This window comes from Rhinolophus sinicus, linkage group LG10, assembly GCF_036562045.2.
Source record: "Rhinolophus sinicus isolate RSC01 linkage group LG10, ASM3656204v1, whole genome shotgun sequence".
Classification (NCBI taxonomy): Eukaryota; Metazoa; Chordata; class Mammalia; order Chiroptera; family Rhinolophidae; genus Rhinolophus; species Rhinolophus sinicus.
In genome coordinates, this window is record NC_133759.1 from 13213785 (window position 1) to 13235539 (window position 21755).

Genomic DNA, 21755 nt, shown 5'->3' on the forward strand with positions numbered 1-21755 from the left:
TCATATTCTCTTTGCCAGTGATTGGCTGAGGTAGGGGTGTGTTAGTTAATTTGGTCAATAAGATGTAAAGGGATATCCACTGAGGAAGGCTTCTTATTCTAAAGAAAGAAAAAAAAGAAGGCATGAGGGGAAAAATTGGTCCTTTTACTTGCTCCTGGCTGTTTTATGACTGTGACTCCTGGTAAAACTGCAAACATGATGCAAATATAAGAACCAGTCTAAGACAAAGCCAGAACAGAGGAAGGTAGAGTGAAAAGGTGAAACAAATCTATGTTTATGTCATAACTAGCTCCCTGTTTTATTTTCAAACTTCTGGTTACATTACATTTTCTTACTATGTGAGCTGCCTTGAGCCTGTTACTTGCAGCTGGAGACAGATGTTTAGGTGTACACCTGTGAGGGTGTGAAGAGACAGGAGACAAACAAGGACACCTGAGCACAAGATTCTTCAGAATCGAGTTGGGGCTGTGGTGCAAATCTACTTAGGTATCCGCACACAGTAGTTTTATCCTAAGTACCTAATAAGTGGGATAGATAGACAAGAAATGATACAAAAGTTCAGAAGATATCATCAACGGGAGTGGGAAGGGAGCATTAAGAAAGGATTTGTGTAAGATACAGTACTTGACAATGACACTTAAGAGGCAAGGAGGACTTAGCAGATAGAGGCGAGCTTGAGCAAAGATCCAGACTTGGCGATTCTCATCTTCTTGAAGAAGAGCAACTCCACCCATACACACCCACAAGACACTTCTCCCCAAAGGCTTTACATGTTTGAGCTGGTGAGAGCCACAAGCAGAGGTTTGAAGAGGTAAAGATGATGAATTAGGGATATGTAAGTGTAGGCAAAAATCCTAACTAGGAAGCCATTGAATTTAAAGTGATATGATATGGTTACAGGAAGCGGAGCACAGCATTAGGAATAGAGACAGTGGAAATGTAATGGCTGTGTGCGATGTCAGAGGGATAGTGGGTGGGGGGAGGGGGATTCATACAGTGTGAGGGATATAAATGATAAACGTCTAAGTTTTGCTTTGTCTTGTGCACCTGAAACTAATAAAATTATATCTAAAAAAAACAAAAAACTATTCTCCATGTAGCTCATTAGTCTATTTTTAACCTAAGTGAAGGACTAATGTTTGAACCTTCCAAACAACACATTTTTTCCCCACTAAACTCACTTTTAACATGTGATTCCTAGACATACAAATTTTTTTTAAAAATTAGAGTTAAATTGTTTCGATCATCATAAAAATAGGATAGAGTGGTTTTCTTGTTCATTTTACCAAGTTTGCACAAACAATAATAAACAACACTCTCACTCCAAAAAAAATAAATAAATAAAGTGATATGTGCTTCAACAGAAGAGTTGGAAATTTGATTCAAACCCCTCTGGCTCAGCCCCAATCACTCACTGCAGTTTGGGCAGTGGGACCTAAACAGCCTGCACAAAATACACCATCTCTCAAATTATGGGAACAGGAGAGACCCCACAGTAGTCTTAGACATCAGACGCATATCCCTGTGGGCAATTCCAACAAAAATCCAAGCTCATGAGTCTGGCTGATTCCTGAGGAATACATACTTTTGATGTTGCCACATAGTTACACCATTCTGCTTACCCTGGCCAGAGTCTCCACTACATGTTGCTTATATGCCAGATAAACTGGATTTGTCTGTTTGTACCCTTTAACTTCAATTTTTTGTGTCTTACCTTCCTATCTCTGTTACTCCTCAATCTTCTCTCCTTTTATTTATATTACATACGAACTTTTTTGGGAGGTAGAAGGACATAGAATTCTTGTTTGACTTGGATTTGGGTCTTGGGGAGAAGTTGCTCCAGAAATCTACTGTATCCTTTCCTTTGCTAAATTTCCCATTCTCCTGGCGCCCTTCCCCAGGTACTCAACCTATTCATTGCCTTGCTGCTCAATTCCTTCAGCAAAGAAGAGAGAGATGGAAACGGTGGACAGGTCAGGAAAACCAAAGTCCAGTTAGCCCTGGACCGGTTCCGCCATGCTTTTCATTTTGTGATATGCACTCTTGGGCACTTTTGTCGCAAGTGGTGCAGTAGGCAGAACTTACCAAAGCAACAAGAGGTGACAGGAGGCTCTTCTGCAGAGAACAAAGACGTCATTCCCCTGGTCACAGAGATGAAAAAAGGCCCAGAGACCTGGGAGGAGTTCCGTATACTAACTTCTGCACCAAATAACTTAGATATTGGGCTGGATAGGACGTGGTTGGCCCCACTTGCAGAGGAAGAAGATACTGACTTTTTTGATGAAGATAATGCACAACCTAAGGCTGGAAAACAGGTACGAAGGTTCAGAGTTTGTGCAGAGCTAGAGTTGCCCCAGGGTATGGTTTGCACTATGCAGGGATAACAAGGGTATAAAATGTGGTGGCCCCTCAATACCCACATGCACAGCCCCGGGCTGTTCTAACCGTGGTCTTGCACATGTGGCATAGCTGGGAGGTGTCAGAGGAGTTCAGAGGGAAGCAAGACCAGAGTGGTCTGCGGCAACAGGGGAATCAAGTGCCTTTGGTTAAGCCCTGAAATAATTTGGATTGGATGAAAGGGAGTGAGGAAAATGCAGCAAATAGCACACAAAAAGAGACAGTGGTGGGAACAAGCTCAATCTCTGCAGGGATCAGTTGGGGGGCTCATGGGTAAGAAGTGGTGGGAAATGAGGGCTGTCAATTCCTGTTACACGTATGTTGCACCTTTGTAGTTGCCTATAGGTCTTGGGTTTTCTGTTCTGCGTTTTCTTCCCCCACATTTTTTCTCTTTGCTTTTCAGTTTTGGAAGTTTTTATTGAGATATCCTCAAGCTCAGAGAGCCTTTCCTCAGCTCTGTTCAGTGTATTAATAAGCCCATCAATGGCATTCTTCATTTCTATTACAATGTTGTTGTTTTATCTTTAGCCTTTCTTTTTTATTCTCTTAAGCTTTTCCATCTCTCTGCTTAAATTGCCTGTGTGTTCTTGCATGCTGTCTACTTTATCTATTAGAACCCTTAGCATTTTAATCATAGTGTTTGAAATTCCTGGTCTGATAATTTCAGTATTTTTGCCATATTGAGTCTGGTTCTGATGCTTACTCTGTCTCTTCAAACTGTATCTTTTGCCTTTTAGTATTCCCTGTAATTTTTTCTTTACAGTTGGATATGATGTACTGGGTAGATGGAACTGCTGTAAATTGGCATTTAGTAATGTGAGGTAGGGGAGGGGGAATGGAAGAGTTTTATGGGAGATGGAAGGAGAGAGGGAAGAATTCACAAATATGTGGAAATTAAACAAAACATTCTTAAATAACCAAGTTAAAGAAGAAATCACAAAACTATTTAAAAGACTTTACGATAAATGGAAATGAAAATATAATATGCCAAAATTTGTTGGATGCAGCTGAGATCTCTCCCTCTCCTTCCTCTATGATTAGGTCTCTGTCTTTTCATGAGCCAGTGCCTCTGGACTCTGAACTTCACAGTGCTTCTCAGTACCCCTGCCCCTTAGGTGGCACAGAATGGCTACAGTGAGCTGGAGTTGGGTATTTCCCTCCTTCCATGTGGAAATCTAGATCTGGCTGGAATTGGATATTTCCCTTCCCCCGGGTCAGTTAGACCCTGATAAAACCCCAGCAAGTTAGGCTCTGGTTAACTCATTTCTCTTGAAGGCAAGTCTTGTTAAGCAGAATAGAATGCTCTCATGTATTTCAAAATGATTTCTTTTCCCTTCCCCCTGCCAGAAGCATGAGGGGGTTTTTCTCCGATACTCATTTGAGAACCTAGTAGAGCTCCAAGAGGTAAAACTCATATACATGTTGGGACCCTCTGAAAACTGGGTCCCATGGAGCTTTTATCTCTTAGGGTTGTCCATACTCAGCCTCCAGCAATTTGTCAATTATAGTTCAAGTTTCCTTACCCTGGCACCGGTGCCTATGGAGGTTTCTGCTCCAGTAACTTGTGATTCTTTGGATTTGCCTATCTCTCAGTTTGGGGGGGGGGGGAGGCAGCAGTTTGCCCTGGACCTCACTTTTCTTATGGATCTAAGAAGAGTTGTTTGATTTTCCAGTTTGTCCAACTTTTTACTTGTTAGGATCGAGTGGAGACCTCTATGCTTCTTACCTGTCAGACTAGAGACTAGAAGGCTCTGTGGGAAATTTCTAAATTTTAAGTTCAATCTCTTTACCTGCTGTAGGGCTATTAAGGTTTTCTAGTTCTTCTGGAGTCTGTTGTGTTAGATTTTGTATTTCTCGAAATATGTCTGTTGTTGAAGTTATCTAATTTGTTGACATACAATTATTCATAGCATTTCTTTAAATCCTTTTGATTTCTGTAAGGTTGATAATATTATAACATCCCCCCTTCACTCCTAATTTTAGTAATTTGAATCTTGTCTCATTTTCTCTTAATCAGTCTTGTTAAAGTTTTGTCAATTTTGTTGATCTTTTAAAATAATCAACTTTTGGTTTTATTGATTTCATCTATTATTTTATTAATTTTTGCTTAAGTACCTATCCTTTTCTGCTTGCTTTCAGTTTAGTTTTGTCTTCATTTTCTAGTGCCTTAAGGTGGAAAATTAGGTTATTGATTTAAGATGTTTCCTTTTTTAATTATAGGTACTTATAGCTATCAATTTACCCCTAAGCACTGCTTTAGCTGTATCCAACAAATTTTGGCATATTTTCATTTCCATTTATCTTAAAGTCTTTTCTAACTTTTTTATTTCTTTGACTTTTGGTTATGTAAGAATTTCTTGTTTAATTTCCACATATTTGTTAATTCTTCAAATGTCTTTTTATTGTTAATCTCTAATTTTACTTCATTGTAATCAGAGAACATACTCTGTACAATTTCAATGCTTTTAAAGTTATTGAGCATTGTTTTATGGCCTAGCATATTGTCTATCCTGAAAGTATTTTGTATGCATTTGAGAAGAATATGTATTCTGCTGTTTGGGGTTGAGTGTTTTATAGACATTTGTTACGTGTAATTGATTTATAATGTTGTTTTAAGTCTTCTATTTTCTCACTGATCTTCTATTTAGTTGTTATATTTATTTTTATTATTATTAATTATTTATTTTATTTTTTATTTAATTTGTTGGGGTGACATTCATTAATAAAATTACATATGTTTCACGTGTACAATTCTATAATCCATCATCTATATATTGCATTGTCATCACCCAAAGTCAGATCTCCTTCCATTACCATATATTTGACCCTTTTCTGCCTCCCCTGCTGCCCCTTTCCTTTCTGGTAACCACTAAACTTTTGTCTGTGTCTATGAGTTTTTGTTTGTCTTGTTTGTTTGTTGCTTTCAGTTTTATATCCCATATGTGAGTGAAATCATATGGTTCTTGACTTTTTCTGTCTGACTTACTTCACTTAGCATGATAATCTCAAGATCCATTCATGTTGTCGCGAATGGCAGTATTTCATCTTTTCTTATGGCTGAGTAACATTCCATTATATGTAGTATGTACCATATCTTCTTTATCAAATCATGAAGGCTACTTTGGATGTTTCCATGTCTCAGCCACCATGAATAATGCTCAACCCCAATGAACATAGGGGTACATATATCTTTACAGATAAATGTTTTCAAATTTTTGGGTTATATACCTAGAAGAGGGATTGCTGGGTCATATGGTAATTCTATGCTTAATTTTTTGAGGAATCTCTATACTGTTTTCCATAATGTCTATACCAATTTACATTCCCTCCAGCAGTGTATGAGGGTTCCTTTTTCTCCACAACCTCTCCAACACTTGTTATTACTTGTCTTGTTGATAATAGCCATTCTAACAAGTGTGAGGTGGTATCTTATTGTGGTTTTGATTTCCATTTCCCTGATATCTAGTGAAGTTGACTAACTGCTCTATTGTTTTTGACAATACCATGTGGAATTAATTGCTCCATAGTGTGATCTAATTAAATTTAGGAAGGGGTACTTAAAGGCCAGTCTTTGAGTTTTGTTCTGACTCCGGGGAGACTCTTCTTAGCTGTCTCTTTCCATGGTTCTCTGTGGTGAATTTGCTGACCTATGGTTTAGTCTGTTGCTTTTAATAAAGAGATGGTACCAGTCTCTTCTTATTTACTTACCATCAAAATCTCCATTGTTTTCAAGAGCACCCTTAGTCTTGAACTTCTTCACATTGTGTTTAAAATAAAGTCAGTTCTTTTATGGAGAGCTTTAGAGCTCTCGTTTTTTATGGATTGCCTCCCTCTCTGGGCAAAATCTTTTAGCCACTACTCCAGCTACTAGGATGGGCAGTAGTCTCTCATCTTCTCAGCTTCTCTCTTTCTGTATGAAACCTATGCCCTAAAAGCTAGCTCGAATGAAGATGATCAGGAACTCTGTTCTCAGGCTGTTGAACCTAGAATAGAGACTCTGTCCTATGAGTAGAGGCTGGATTGAAAACAGGAGTCCAACATCCTGGCTCCATTCACCAGGAATTTGGCCTCGAACTCAGTGTTGGAGGGGATAAAAAAAGCTGGTGACCTGCACCTCCTGGTGAAATACATATCCCTTGAACAGAAGCTGAAGGTAGAGGGAGCCCCATCTTCTTGGTCACATCTACCTGCAGTGGAGCTTCCATCAAACTGATCTGGGTGGAGAGCTGGGGAGGGAGAGGGCAGGTCATTCAAGTGCCATGGACTCCTGTTTTTATTATTGAATTTTGTAGATTATCTTAAATAAATGTTTCTTCATTTGTTGTATGCCCTTAGGACAATTTCCAGAGACTTTAAATGATTATTTTTTAAATATATATATATATTTTTACCACTCATGCAGATTTTCCTGGGGACCATGTCCACTGAGCTCCTTACACTGACATCCAGGAAGTGAAACTCTATATATTTCTTATTAGGTCCTAAACTTATAAATTTTAAAGATACTTTTGGGTTATTACATAACTTTCCTTTTTTTCTTGAGTAAATTCACCTCCTGGTACTTAATTTTGGAGGGGCTACTTATGTTTGTCTCCTCCCATATTTTGAAGTGTTAGTTTGAAAATTAATCTTTGGTGGGAAGATCTGCCACTCTCTTTGCAGTCTAAGTTCTGTCATGTCTTCAGTGGATTCTTCGAAGGCATACATTTTGGAACCAAGTTTTATATTGCCATTATTCTTCTCGAATAAGGATACTAGGCATATTGCCTATCCAGTCACTGAACCAGTGGGTACCTTTGTCCAGGTCCGATTTCTGAGGCTGTTTTTCCTCCTGCTTCTCTAGGTATGCAACTTTGTATGATCGTAATTCCAAGCACTGGCCACAGCTTAATTTGGCTTTCTTTCTTAAGTGCAAGAATTTCAACCCAGCCCACAGTTTTAAGCCTGGGACATAGTTGTGGTTCCCCTCCTCACATGGGGCACTTTTAGTCACCATTACTTATTATGTGCTTTAAATTGTTACTAATTTATATTTCTGTTCTGTGTCTGCTCCATAGGTATATTTATCTGGTTGTGTGTGTGTGTGTGTGTGTGTGTATCTGTGTTATTGCACGTGTTCAAAAGGGAGAAGTGTTTTTAAGTCATGACCTTACAATGTCAGAAACCCTCACACAGTTTTTTGGAAAACCCTCACCTAAAATGTGACTTCACACATCCTTCTTGGGTATCCCTGCAGGTCATCAGAAAATAATTATTTTTTATTTTTATGTAGTGATATATTTTCATGTTTTTCTGTATGCCTTTTCTATGTTGCTAAGTCAACCCTTTATACCACAAAGGATAAAAAAATATGCATTTTCCAAATTTTTCTTCTAATGGATTTACTCATCTATTTATATACCAGAACTGTGGATTTTTTTTTTCATGATTTTTCTGGCGTTGGGCTAATTTTTCAGGAAAAGATAATTATACCAGTACCATTTATTAAATAATTTGTTATTTAGCCACTGAAATGAAAAGACACAGTAAGCTCTACCTCTGAATTATTTGGTGAATTGTGTACCAGAACCATATTATTTTGATTATACGACTTCGGAATAAATTTTGTTATCTGTTTCCCAGATTTGTAGGTAACCCAGATTTGTTTTATGTTGAGTTGTTCCAGAAGCAGTTTTAAAAAGTAAAAAGAAAAGAGGAATAATGTCACAATTTTCATGACAAACAGAAAACCAAATAGAATTCAAACGTGTTTCATCTCAAGAGAGATGTTCAGGAGGAATATTCATTCTACTCTGTGCTTCTCTGTGTCAGGCCCACGAGCTCCATCAGGAGGCCAAGTCCAGAAGCCCAAGAGTTCCAAGTGTGGAAATTGATGTGTTCCCTGAAGATGATGCTTATCTGTCAGTACAGAATCCCCGAAAGGTAATTTTCTCAGGATGTTCTCAGAAAAACATAAAGATTAGTGTGCAGAAAACTTCTGGAATCACCTCTATAGCAAAGGTGTAGGCCAGGGTTATTCAACTTCTCTACTATGACATTTGGGGCAGGATAATTTTTTGTTGTGGTGGGCCATTCTGTGTATTGTAGGATGTTTAGTAGCATCCTGGGCCTCTACCTACTAGATGTCAGTGGCATTCCCCAGTTGTGAAAATAAAAAATGTCTCTAGACGTTGCTAGAATGTCTCCAGGAGGACAAAACCAATGAGAACCACTGGTGTAGGTTTCTTATTCCAGGAGTTGACATAGCTGAAAATTCCAGTCTCACTAAAGTAGCCTTCTCCTCATCACATGGTTTCCGTATTTGGGGTGAAGCAGCTGATCAAGGATAGGATCCGTAGGAAGGAAAATGTTGAGCTACTATGTCTTCACCAGGGGAGAGACCTTAGAGAATTTTCTCCTGAAGTCAGGGCTGCTCAGAGCATTTAGAAAATGACCCAACAAGAGGGACACTTTCTTGACCGCCCCTCATACCTAGAAGCTTTTGCCTAGTTAGTTCCATACCTAAAAGGTCATAGAATGAGGTAGTAGGCACCACCACGGTGAGCGAGAATGCCAGTAAATGATTCTTTCCTTCCTTTGTTCTGATGCGCAGAAGTCTGATGCTACCAGTGTGTGCTCTGAATGCAGCACCGTCGATCTACAAGACCCCTTTAGGCGGGTCCCTGAAATGGTTACCCAAAAGGAGCCAGAGAGATGTTTGCCCAAATGTAAGTGGCAGTACTTCTGCATCCAGTTCACAGAGTATTTGGATGGGATCCTGTTATTCTTTGAAGATCTGTGCCTTTGATTCACGCCCTCTCTCTATTTCTGCTGGAGACAAAAGGGAAGAGAGCTCACCCATAGATTCCTGGGGCCATAATTAGGTCCAAGCAAAGGGGATTTCAGGCTATTCTTGAATCAGGGAGGCTCAGCTTACACAGGCCAACAACCAGGGTAGAAACTCCAGGAAACTTGCCTAGAAAGCCCACTGGGCCAATATGTCTGCCATTGTGTATAGTCTGCAGTATATCAACTGTCAGGATATACTTGAGGTCATAGACCAAGAGAACTTGAATATAAGTTTGGGGTTGACAGGCCTTCAACTCATCCCTCAATATGTTTCTCTTGAAGCGGGACAGCATTGCAGTTAAGAGCTTCATCTCTGGAGCCAGGCTGCCTGAGCTCAGATTCTGGCCTTTCCATTTACTAGCTCGTAACTTATTCAATTTCCTTAGCCTCTCTGTGCCTCATTTATAAAATGGGTATAATTATAGTACCTGCTGCAAAAAGTTGGTGTGGGTATGACATGCATGAATGTAAATCACTTAGAAGAGCGTCTGGCTCATAATAAGCAGTCAATAAATACAGCATTTCCTAATTCCTTGAGTGGGTATAGTGGTTCCTTCCTACATGCCTTCATTATTTCCTGGATTCATTGTGGGGAATTTATGTGTCTGTCTCCCCCACAAGGTTCTTAAAAACAAAGTCACTGACTTAATCAATATTGTATCTCTTATGTGAGAATAGAACCTGGCCCAGATTATAGGCTCAACAAATGTTGATAAATACATAAATAAGTAACTTAACAAATGAATCTAAAAATTTATCCGTAAGTTTGAGACTAGACTGGACTCAAAAAGAATGGGTTTTAAACTCATTCCACATTGTTTGACAGCCCTAAAGCTGCCCATGGGGTCAGAGGTCAGGCGAGGGATGGATTACTATTCTCTTGACTTCCCTTGGGACTGGTCCTTGAGGTGTGCACAGGATGTCAACAGTGGAGGTGGAGAAGAAAGGAGTGTTTCTAGAAGAAGGGAGGAGTGCAATAAAAGAAACACAGACTTGTAGGAAAAGTAATTTATTGACGTTCTGAAAGATGAAGAAAGGTCAGGAGCAGAGTGAGGACAGCTCACAGTGCCTCCTGGAAGATGATGGAAAAAGGAGTGGAATGTTGTAATCATCACGAAGTAAGCATCCACAACATTTGGAGGAGGAGAGAAAGAGACAAGGTGTAAGGGGTGATGTGATTCATGCTGAAGGTGTGTGTGTATGTGTGTGTGTGTGTGTGTGTGTGTGTGTGTGTGTGTGTGTGTTGAGACCAAATGCTCAGCTATTTATAAACATCTTGACAATTGATCAGATTCTTCCACATATGGTTTGGGTGGTTGACAAAGCCTGTACCCATCCCTGCCTCATTCTGGGCAATCCTTAGGACACTGTTCACTACAGCCAAAAACCATGGCTGCATAACAAGCAACCACAAAACCTCAGTAGCATGCAATAATAAATAGGTGTCTGCCTGATTCAGCTCATCTAGGCCAGTTGTCTCTGCTGATCTTGGCTGGCTTGATTCATGTAAGTGGTATCGACTGCAAGTCAGCTGAGCTAGCCTGGGCTTAACTATGCAGCGTGGCTCTGTGTAACATGCTGATCCTCCTGGAACCAGTGGGCTGACCTGAATACAACTTTCTTATGCAGAGCATGCAGGAAAGCAAGTGAAAACATGCAAGGCCTAGGGGGATCTCGGCTCAGAACTGGCGCATTGCGACTTTCACTCTGCTCTATTGGCTAAATCAAGTCACATGGCTGGGCCCAGATTCAAGGGGTTGGGAAAAGACTCCCCCTCTTTAGTGGGAGGGATTGCAAAGTCACATGGTAAGGCGCGAGGCTTTGGGCTATTAATGCCGTTTCCTGCAGACGCTAATGATAGTGCCTCTGCTCATCCCTTGCAGGCCTGGGTTGCTGCTCTCCATGCTGTGCTGTGAACAAGCGAAAGTTCCACTGGATGCTTTGGTGGAAACTGCGGAAAACCTGCTACCAAATAGTGAAACACAGCTGGTTTGAGAGCTTTATTATCTTTGTGATTCTGCTGAGCAGTGGGGCACTGGTAAATTGTCATGTCTTGTGGGGACATTCGGGAACAAGGCAGCTGGGGGAGCTGCATTATGACCTCACCCCTCATGGGACTATGAACATGGGGAGACTAGGCAGAAGTGAGATCTTTGCTGCTACTTCCCCTGAGGGGACAGGATTTTGCATAACAACTTCTGGAGTCATGCTTGGGAAATCCCTAAGCCAAAGGCGCTTTACCCATGGGGAAGCATGACCCAAACCAGCACCCTAACGTGGCTATTGGAGTCTTGCCCTTGACCCTAGGTCTGTCCATTTTTTTTGGAGGATTTCTAGACATTTTCACTGTATCCTACCTGTTTTCTCCTCTAGACAGCAGTGCTCCTACCCTCTCTTTTCCTGAAGACCATAATGCTACTTTCTAAAAGGTAAAATGTTAGAAGGAGAATGCTACCGGGAGCAGAGTAGGATATAGTAAGTTACCTTGGTGTTTTCCATCGTTCATGATCCCATGAGAGGAGAGACAAAGAGATACTTCTTTATGTGCATGACAGATCCATCCAAATCGAAGTGTGGTGTGTCCCAGTGAGGTCTAGAAATAACTGAATCCATCAGCCTCCATAGCCGTATAGTCATAAACTCCTTCCTGCTCTCTTCTCATCTTTTGGTCCTTCTTGCCCCCTTTATCTTCCCCTTGGGTGATAGTATTTTCTCTCTTATCACCTACATATTTCATATTCTCTCTCTCTCTCCCCGCTCCCGCTCTATTTTGCATCTCCCCTTAAAATGATCATAATATAGGAGTAAGTTTTTTTGTACTATCTGTTATGGATGGAGCCCTGGGCTCCTCCTTATTGATTTAAAGTCAAAGAACACTTCACAATAAGTTGCTAGCAAATAGAAGGGACAAGGAAATGTCTTCCTTCTTCACCCATGTCTCCCTGGTTAGTGCTTTACACCTGTGCGATCTCTAGGTGAAAGATGCTGAGCACATACTGGGGCCCATCAGAGCCTGTGACAACAGACATCCCCATTTATCTTCTTATCGCGATGTAAATTATTCCTCAAACAAAAAAGCAAATTTCTCTAAAACGATCTCAGAGAACGGCCTTGATTAATTTTTATTGCTAATCATTGGCCCTTGGTTCCCTGTAATTGTTTGATAATTATAGTCTCCCTGGCTGTCTACTCTTATTCAAGTGGTAGGTTCTTTCATTTACTCCACAAAGGGTAACTGGTGTCTACCAAGCCCTGCGCTAGTCAGTGGGAAAGCAGTGGCATTGATTCCATTGGGAAAAAAACAGCCTTCCATACCTTGCGAGCAACACTTCATCACTAAGAGAGATATTAGTTTATTCAAATAGGAAGAAAAAGAAAAAGTAGAGTCAGCAAGGAGTTCTACGCAAATATTCAACCTGACCTATTGCTATGCTTTATCATTTCAGATATTTGAAGATGTTAACCTTAACAAACAACCCAATATCAAAGCATTACTTGCATATACCGACTGTATTTTCACATACATTTTTATCCTGGAGATGGGTCTGAAATGGGTGGCCTTAGGATTTAGGAAGTATTTCACCAGTGCCTGGTGCTGGCTCGATTTCGTCATTGTGATGGTAAGTTTACCATCTCTGTGTCCCATGCAGGCAGGGGTGGGGGGGGAGTGGGAGAGGGGATCATACGGGAGCTGCATTTTCTGTGTGCCTCTCTAAAATGTTTTCCTTCACAGTACTTGTAAGTAATTATTGTTTATGTAACAGCAGCCCTGTCTTTCCTGGGTCCCATTTATTGTACACTGCACTTCGTGTGTTTACCACCCCAATGCTTTCCATGATGGCACTCATCCACTTCTTTCCATAAACACTGCTTATGCCCAATGTATACCTCAAATAATTTTGAGTCTCCCCCATTTACCCTTCTTTCAATTTTCCATTTCTTTTCAAGACTTCTCAAAGCAGGTCAGCAGCCAACAGACTAGGCTAGTCTCCATCTTGATTGAAAAGCAACACAAGAGGATTATTCACAGATACGCCTTCCTTTCATCTGCACAACAAGGTCTCACGTTAAGCGGAGTTATACATCACCTGCCACCTTATAGACAAGGACAACTGAAACTCAGATGATCAGCAGCTTGTTTCCAGTGAAACTGGGATTCACAGCTTGGTTTGTACGGTGCCAAGGCCATTAACAGTAAAAGTGGATCACTTTTTTTGAGTGCTTGCTCTGTTCCAGGTTCTCTGCCCTAAGCTTTATACGCATTCTCTTTTTGAGCTATCACAGCCACTCCAAGTGCCAGGGGTACTATAATTTTTCCCGTTACATAGGGGGAAACTAAGTCACAGAGAGGCTAAGAAACATGTTCAAGATTGCCCAGCTAGAGAGGGTGAAGGTGAGACTCAGACCTAGTAAGTCTCACTCCAAAGCCCTTGATTTTAACATCTAGATCCTTTCTACCAAGAGCTAATTAGTTAGACTCTTGTCCATGCTATTTAAAGAGGTAGGTATGACAAATGCATACACATAAGCCATGAGGTCAGCATACCCCACAGGAGAACTGTCATTTTGATGGTGGACACGAGTAGGTCATGTGGTTCAGGCATTTTGGAAAGGCCTCGATGCCATAGGAGCTCCAGTGGGAGCACCCACACCCTTGTGGTGTAGATTCTTGTCAGTTTCCAGAGTACAAATTACTCTGCACCCATTATCATATTAGACCTAAGTGAAGAATCCATAAGACAGTTGTCAGGTTATTTGTGTCTCCATTCTATGGACCTGGGGTTTATTGGCCTAAACCTAGAAGACTGGTCCTAAAGCGGATCCCATGTCTGCTCTCTTTCTGTGTAACCTTAAGCAAAGTGCTTAAGGTTTTGGCAGAAGTTTTCACATGGTTAACAATGAGTGTGGATTATAAATTGCCCAAATTTGACTGGATGCAAAATGAAAAACATAAATCTAGCAATAACCATTTAAAAGATCAAAACAGCAGTCGAATACCACACTGTCAAAAAGGATACCAGGACCAGATGGGTTTACAGACAAGTTTTCCAAACTTCCAAGGAGCAATGCTATAGACTGAATGTTTATGTCAATCTTCCCGCCTCAAAATTCATATCTTGAAATCTAATCTCCAATGTTAGTATTTGGGGCCTTTGGGAGGTGATTAGGCTGTAAGGGGAGAGCCCTCATGAATGGGATTAGTGATCTTATAAAAGAGACCCCACAGAGCTTCCTCACCTCTTCTGCCATGTGAAGACATGGCAAGAAGACAGCTGTCTACCAACCAAGAAGTTGGACCCCAACAAGACACTTACTCACCAGTGCCTTGATCCTAGGTTTTCCAAGCCTCCAAACTGTGAGCAATAAGTTTTGTTATTTGTAAGCCACCCAGGCTAAGGTTTTCTGTTAATAGCAGCCTGACCTGACTAACAAAAGAAGTAAACCCCAACCTTATTTAAATTGTTACAAAGAATAGAAAAAGCGGGGATGCTTCAAAACTTATTTAATGAGACAAGTACGTATAACCTTGATATCAAAATGAATAGAACAAAAATGAGTGGAACAAGAAAAGAAAACAATTTTATAATTATGCGTCTTTATAAATCCTAGAGAAAACCCTCGGCAAGTGTGGTCCACTCTCACTATTACTGACCTTAGCATCATAAAGACCAAGGTGAGAATCCCAAATGCACCTGAAACATGGTGCTGATCCTCTGAGCTTCAGGTGGTAATGTGGTAGGTGACATAGAATGATGCTTAAGTCAGGACATTACAGTGCGAATTAAATGAGAGACTGTATGTGAATAATCCTTTCATGTTGCTTGTTAATCAAGGCTGTATAAAATGATCTTTATAATTTTGGCGTAGAAAAATACAGATACAACTACAAAAAATATATATAAATTCAACTAAATCAAAATGTAAAACTTTTGTTTTTCTATTCAACAATACCATAATTATAGTTAAAGACAGGCCAGAGCCTAGGGGCAGCTGTTGCCGTAGACATAACCATTACTTATTATCCACAGTGTATAAAAACTCCCTGCAGATCAACAAGACAAAGATAACCCAATGTAAGAATGGGAGAAGGATGCAAACAGGCAAGTCACAGAAGGAAGCTGAGTTGCTAATAAATGGGTGAAGAAACACAGTTAGTCATATCACCAGTTAGCACAGGAGTGCATATTAAAATGAGAAACTTCTTTTTATTTGTCAGATTGACAAAAATTTTAAAGTTGGAGAATATCTAACATTGAAAAAAGATGTAGGAAAATGGAATCTCTAATCACTGCTAACAATTTAATTGGTTACAGTCACTTTGGGGAAAGTTTTGCACCATTAAGTAAAATTACAAATGAGCCCAATGTGCAGTCCAGAAATACCACTTCTACCGTGTTTTCCCGAAAATAAGACCTACCCAGACCATCAGCTCTAATGTGACTTTTGGAGCAAAAATTAATATAAGACCCAGTCTTATATAAAACCGGGTATAATATAATATAATACCTGCTCTTATTTTAATATAAGACTGGGTATAATATAATATAATACTGGGTCTTATGTTAATTTTTGCTCCAAAAGACGCATTAAAGCTGATGTTCTGGCTAGGACTTATTTTTGGGAAAACATGGTAGTTATACAGCTAAGGAAAACTCTTGCGTATGTGCCTAGAAAAACTGCACCAATCTGTCTAGTTTGCTGTTGTCCATAATAGCAAAGAAATGGGAATAACCTAGGTGTTCACCAAGGGGGAATGAATCCATAAAATATGAATATTTATATCCTGTAATATTCCACAACAGTTAAGATGAGCGAACTGTAAGAAGACATAGCAACATGATGAATCTCAAAAACATAGTGCAGAGTGCTAAGTGAAAGTTAGGTAGACATAAAAAAAAAAGATAAAACTAGTGGAAGACTTCCTACCCTGAAGAATGCTTGGAGTGGGGAAGAATGTGGGTGTCTTCACGTCTGCGTGTGTCATTGATGCTTCCCAGTTTAGTGAAACAGAGACTGGGGGTGAGGTTCCAGGTGAAAAGGTGTATAGCGTCCCTCTGGGAACACTTCTTCCCCACCAATGATAATAGTCGTTTGGTAACGCCGAATGGCTGCTAAACTTTGCCCTCCTTTTCCGTCTGGCTATGAACAAGTATTTGTGGAGAAGCTGCTCTCGCAACAGGCAATACTAGTACAAACAAAGAGCCTATTTTAAAAAAAGAAAGAGACTATAAATAAAAACAGTTTGAATTGATGGGTTTTCTTGTTGTCTTTATTTTAAGAAATTGATTACAAATTTTAAAATCTGGTTACTGTCACATGAACTCACTTAATATCTCTCAATTTGAAAATATTTTACGACCACAAGGAGATTGGCAGGATTAGTGGGGTATGTTTTAGATAATAAGGAACTTTGCCATCAGTTTAGTCAACAGTGTTGACTTTGCCTCCTGTCCTGCTGAGCAATTCCCCTTTCAAGGTGAGCTACTGAACGCTCTGCTTAACTAGTAAGAATGGCTGAAGATCTGCAAAGAGCGGTCTTCAACTTAAGCTCAGCATCTTTGTTTAATTTTGTTAAAATTAAGTTTTACTGTATTTACAGAACTTTCCAATTCTTAGTCTTGTCTTATTGGGAAGAAGTATATTGGGAGAGAAAAAAAGGATTTAATTCCCCCAAAAGGAGCTATTTGAGTGAGGGGAAACATCAGCAAACAAATAATTTATTATTTTTTGTAACTTTTAATTTTGATATTATTTTAAACTTACAGAAATGTTGCAAGAAATAGTGAAAAGAACCCCTTCTTGTCTTTTCCCCACATTCACCAATTATTAACATTTCACCTCACCTGCTTTGGCATGTTCTCTTTTTTTTCCTAAACTGCTTGAGACTAAGTGGCAGGCACCAGGCTCTTTACCCCTCGTCATTTAAGTGTGTATTTGCTAAGAACAAGGATATTGTCTCACGTTGTCACAGTACAATTATTCAACTTAGGAAATTTAACACACATCCATTTTCAAATTTTGTCAATTGTCACAAAGTCTTTTATGGCTACCTCTCTCTACCCGCCCACCACCGTCTGCACCTCACCCCACCCCACCCCAATCGAGGATCCAGTTCAGGACCCCACGTGCCATACCATTGCCATGTCTCTTTGGTTTCCTTTAATTCAGAACAATTTCTCAGCTTTTCTTTGTCTTTCATGAAACAAAGAATGTAAATACATCATTCCCACCTGTATGGACTGTAGATTTGCCAGGCAAGGAGAGAAAGAGCCTCTCCACCTGCCGGCAGTGTCTGGCTGGTTTCTGTGTCTGGACAATCCACCTGGCCTCTCAGCACCCCAGTCAGGTCCACTGACTGTGGCTTCTCTTCCCACCAGGTGTCTGTGCCCACTCTCGTCGACATAAGGAACTTTAAGTCCTTCCGGACTCTACGAGCACTGAGGCCCTTGCGAGCTCTGTCCCAATTTGAAGGAATGAAGGTACATTCTTTGGGTGAATGGGAGGAAGTCCAGCTAGCAGGAAAAGGCGGAGCTTTTCTCCCTGGACTGGCTGCCCTGAAATTAGTTTTTCCTGTACCATCTCCCATCCAGCCCACTGCTTAGAATTTGAGAGATGGAGAAAAGTCTAAGATGTACTCTCCATCCTAAAAGAGCTTCTGCTACAGCTGGGGTGGGCTTTGGCTTGCCTTCAATCCTAGGGCAGGTGTCCCATAAGTCTGTGACACCAAATCAGAGGACACGCCTCAAGTGATACTCAGTGGCACCAGAAAGGACCCATTACGTATGGAGCTGAGAGTTACGGTGTCGGGTGGGAGTGGAGAGTAAAGACTGATCTCTAAGAGATCCAGCCCCACCCATCAGGCCTTTCCTGGAAAGATGAAGCGCTGGGGGAGCCTCTCACATCGACTGTGTTTTTCTTCTCTTTTCTTGCCTTAAGGTGGTAGTCAACGCTCTCATAGGAGCCATACCTGCCATTCTGAATGTGTTGCTTGTCTGCCTCATTTTCTGGCTCATATTTTGTATCCTGGGGGTAAACTTGTTTTCTGGAAAATTTGGAAAATGCGTGAATGAAACAAATGACTCGAACTTAATGAATTACACTATTATCGCAAATCGAAGTCTATGTAAAATGACAAATTTATCCTGGGTCATCCTGCCAGTCAACTTTGACAATGTGGGGATGGCTTACCTTGCCCTCCTGCAAGTGGTAAGTGCTGTTGGCATGTTTTCCACTCTGAGGAGAGTGATACATTATTTCTCAACTAGTAAAAATGTTGTGACTCCTTGGAGATAATAAAATCACATCCCAATTCCACATGTAGAGCCAATGCTCTCTGGAATTGCTCTGCACTGAGTTTCTCCAACTTTGTCATCTCCTGAGACTCAACCCCCAAGGGGTATACCCCTGTAAGGGTCTGTATATCTCACCCTGTCCTAATATGGTGCCTTGTTTTCCGGAGCTCCAATCAGAGAGGAGTGGAGCCTCAGATGCCAAGTGACACTGTTAGTAACAGTTCCCAGTCGGAAGTCAGTCCCAGATCAAACCACAGATACCGGGTCTTGGACAGACAGTGCGGACATTAGGAAAGAGCCTTAACCAGGCTCTTTCTATTAGGTTGGTGTAAAAGTAATTGAGGTTTTTGCAATTATTTTTAACCTCATAAACTGCAATTACTTTTGCACCAACCTAATAGCAGTTGATCCATAGCTTCTCTAGGAATTTTTAAGGCAGAATTTTCTTTTCTTTTTAAACTTTTTATCTTGTGCAAATGAGGAAGAAGCTAAAACAAAATCCAAGACACCCATCCTTGAATTCCCTTCTACAGTTTTTTTATCTGGACATTCTGTCCTGGAAGGGCGGGGCATCACGTTACGTGCATCTGCGCACTGGACTTGCTTGCTTTTGCCTGGTACCTGTCTGTTGATGTCGTCTTTAATTGTGTTCACATTTCTCTGCTTTTGTTGCAGGCAACATTTAAGGGCTGGACGGATATTATGCATGCAGCTGTCGATGCCAGAGAGGTGAGCTTATGTTCCACCATGTTCTAGAGTGCGAGGGTCAAATCAGGGATATTGTGACCATATGGATCGTCCAGAGCTTCCTGCATCATAATTCCAGTGGCCGGGGTTCTTTGTTTTGTTTTCCTTAAACACTATGAAATACGGATTAAAAAGTGCTCTTATTCATCCTCCTGTGAGTATTCCATCCTAACATGCTCCAAAGTCCCGTCCTCTTTCTCCGTAGTGACCAAAGAGAAACCACTCATGTAGGAGATGGAGCCAGAAGCAAAAACAGAATCACAGGATGTCTTGATTTTCCTCTCTCACCTCTTTCCCAAATGGATGGAGAGGCAGAAGCCATTTTTCACAGCCCTTGGCTGTGGGAAAACCTTAAGATTGGACTAGGTGTGAGCAAGAGCAACCTCCCGTGGCTGCAGGCTCCAGGAGCCCTAGAGACGACAGGGGTTTCTGGTGATTGTCAACTGTTAAACTCTAGTTACGTAAAAAGTGACCATGGATTCCCAAAGTTAGGAGACTATTCAGCAGTCTAGTCCATTTCTATTTCCCAGTTGGAAGACAGAAGAATAGAAAGGAAGAGTGTTGCCCAAAGCCATGGTGTGAGCGAATGGTTGAATCAAGAGTGGAATCAGCATTGTTTGTTTTTCCTATCATCACACTCGTGTGTGTTGTTCTGTTTGAGAGTCTTCAGAGTTGATGCTTGGCACATAGTAGGTGTTTGGTACATGTGAGCTTGTAGTAGCAGTAGAGTTGGTATGAGTAGAGGTGCAGTAGTAGAGGCAATTTATAACAAAGGAAATACTTTAAAATATTATTGTGCTCATCTGTTTTTTTTTTGGTCTGAGTATAAGACCCTTACCCTAGTTTACCTTGGGCATCCATCTGCCTTGAGGGGAGCTGGGGGGTGGGGAGGAAATCCCATGCCGATGTGTGATAGGAGAGGTGTGTGGCTTGCATAGGTTCCCACATATCACTCCCGTATCGGGCACCTGTCCTGGTGCTGGTCCAGGGACATTCTAGCTGGTGTGTTGCTGGCTTCTAGCACGATGGCCCTTGTCTGTATAGTCACGGAGCTTCCTGCTAGTTCCAAATATGGAAGTTACAACTGGTTAAAACATGGGCCTTTCTCCCCCCTCAATAACTCCTGGCCTCAAATACTGACTCTCTGCCATATTCGCCACATGGTCCGCTGGCCCAACAGTCTACTCCCATTCCTTGCTATTAATCCCCCCATGGCAAGAGAAGTGAAAAAGGTTTGAGAGACCTCTCTCTGTCTGATGATGCTACCCCGGCCTCTGATGCTTTTGGTCACACCTTGAGCTGGGGGAGCTTGATTGTAGTCCATTCGTCTCCATTCTGGAGCTTGATTATTCATGAATTCATACATTCCTTCATTCAAGGTGCTACATGTCGCAAGGTATGCTAGGCACTAGGGATTCAAGAATGATAGGACACAAGCACAGACTAAATAAAACGTGGGCTCCATATGAGGGACGCAGTCTGTGGACCAGAGTTGGTAGTTAGTCACCTCTGCCTGAGGTGAACATGCCCTCCCCTGGTGGCCTCGTCTCCAGTTTGGCTCCCTCCAATTATGTGTCCATATCGACATCCTGGAGACCTTTTCAAAGGACACATGTGGTCATGCCCCTCCCTTCTCTTACAACCTTCAGTGATTCTCTGTTGCTTAGAAGAAAAAGCCTAATCTTCCTGCCACACTCCCTCCCCACTGCATGGTACCCCCGTCCCCCCCAGGGGAAACTGAAAGAGGGGCTCCCTGCAGGTGCCATGGCTGGCTGGTAGAGTCTGAGAAGTAATGCTGCTGCTGAGAAACACGTGGTCTTCTAGATAAGGTAGTTAATATGGCTTATATGTTTCTCTGGTAATTGTTTTCTTTTCTCATTTAAAAAATTCTTAGGAGGAAGAGCAGCCAGTGTTTGAGACGAACATATACATGTACCTTTACTTCGTAGTTTTTATCATCTTTGGCTCATTCTTCACCCTGAATCTCTTCATTGGTGTTATTATTGATAACTTCAACCAACAGCAGAAAAAGATAAGTATTGGGTTGTCCTGATTTGGTGTTTTACCTCTCTTCTCCAAAGTGCTTGAGTGAAACATAATTCTGGTCTAGATTGTTGTGCAAAGTAGATGTTCCATCTGCCTGAGAACAAAAAGGGAGCGACCTGGAGAAGATTCTTGAAGATGTGGCTGAAGAAAGTACGGAAAACAGCTGGGTTTTATTAACTCACAGTTTTTCCTTTCTGTTCTACCCTCTTCCACAAAGGACATTGTTGAAACTTAATGAAAAAGCGACCACCAGGATTAGTATTTATGACACTATAGTCGTATTCTAGTGACCTTTCAAGCGTACCTTGTTACCCAGGATACAAAGAACAAACTCTCCTCCTTCAGCAAACTTGTATCCTGACTCCCAACACCCAAATCTCAGCAGAGCAGATTTATCGAACTTACTTGGAAAAAAGACGGTTGGAGAAGAGGCAGGTTTTTTCG

At 41.1% G+C, this 21755-nt stretch overlaps 1 protein-coding gene across 1 annotated transcript in view; it reads left to right on the forward strand.

The window, feature by feature from the left end:
• SCN11A (sodium voltage-gated channel alpha subunit 11) overlaps positions 1 to 21755 on the forward strand; it is a 74461-nt gene that overhangs the window by 40477 nt on the left and 12229 nt on the right. The window contains exons 16-24 of the mRNA XM_074312879.1: positions 1902 to 2315; positions 8209 to 8319; positions 8990 to 9104; positions 11109 to 11263; positions 12672 to 12845; positions 17604 to 17705; positions 18163 to 18432; positions 19194 to 19247; positions 21160 to 21301. Coding sequence (XP_074168980.1) covers positions 1902 to 2315; positions 8209 to 8319; positions 8990 to 9104; positions 11109 to 11263; positions 12672 to 12845; positions 17604 to 17705; positions 18163 to 18432; positions 19194 to 19247; positions 21160 to 21301 — 1537 coding nt within the window. The remainder of the gene's footprint in view (positions 1 to 1901; positions 2316 to 8208; positions 8320 to 8989; positions 9105 to 11108; positions 11264 to 12671; positions 12846 to 17603; positions 17706 to 18162; positions 18433 to 19193; positions 19248 to 21159; positions 21302 to 21755) is intronic.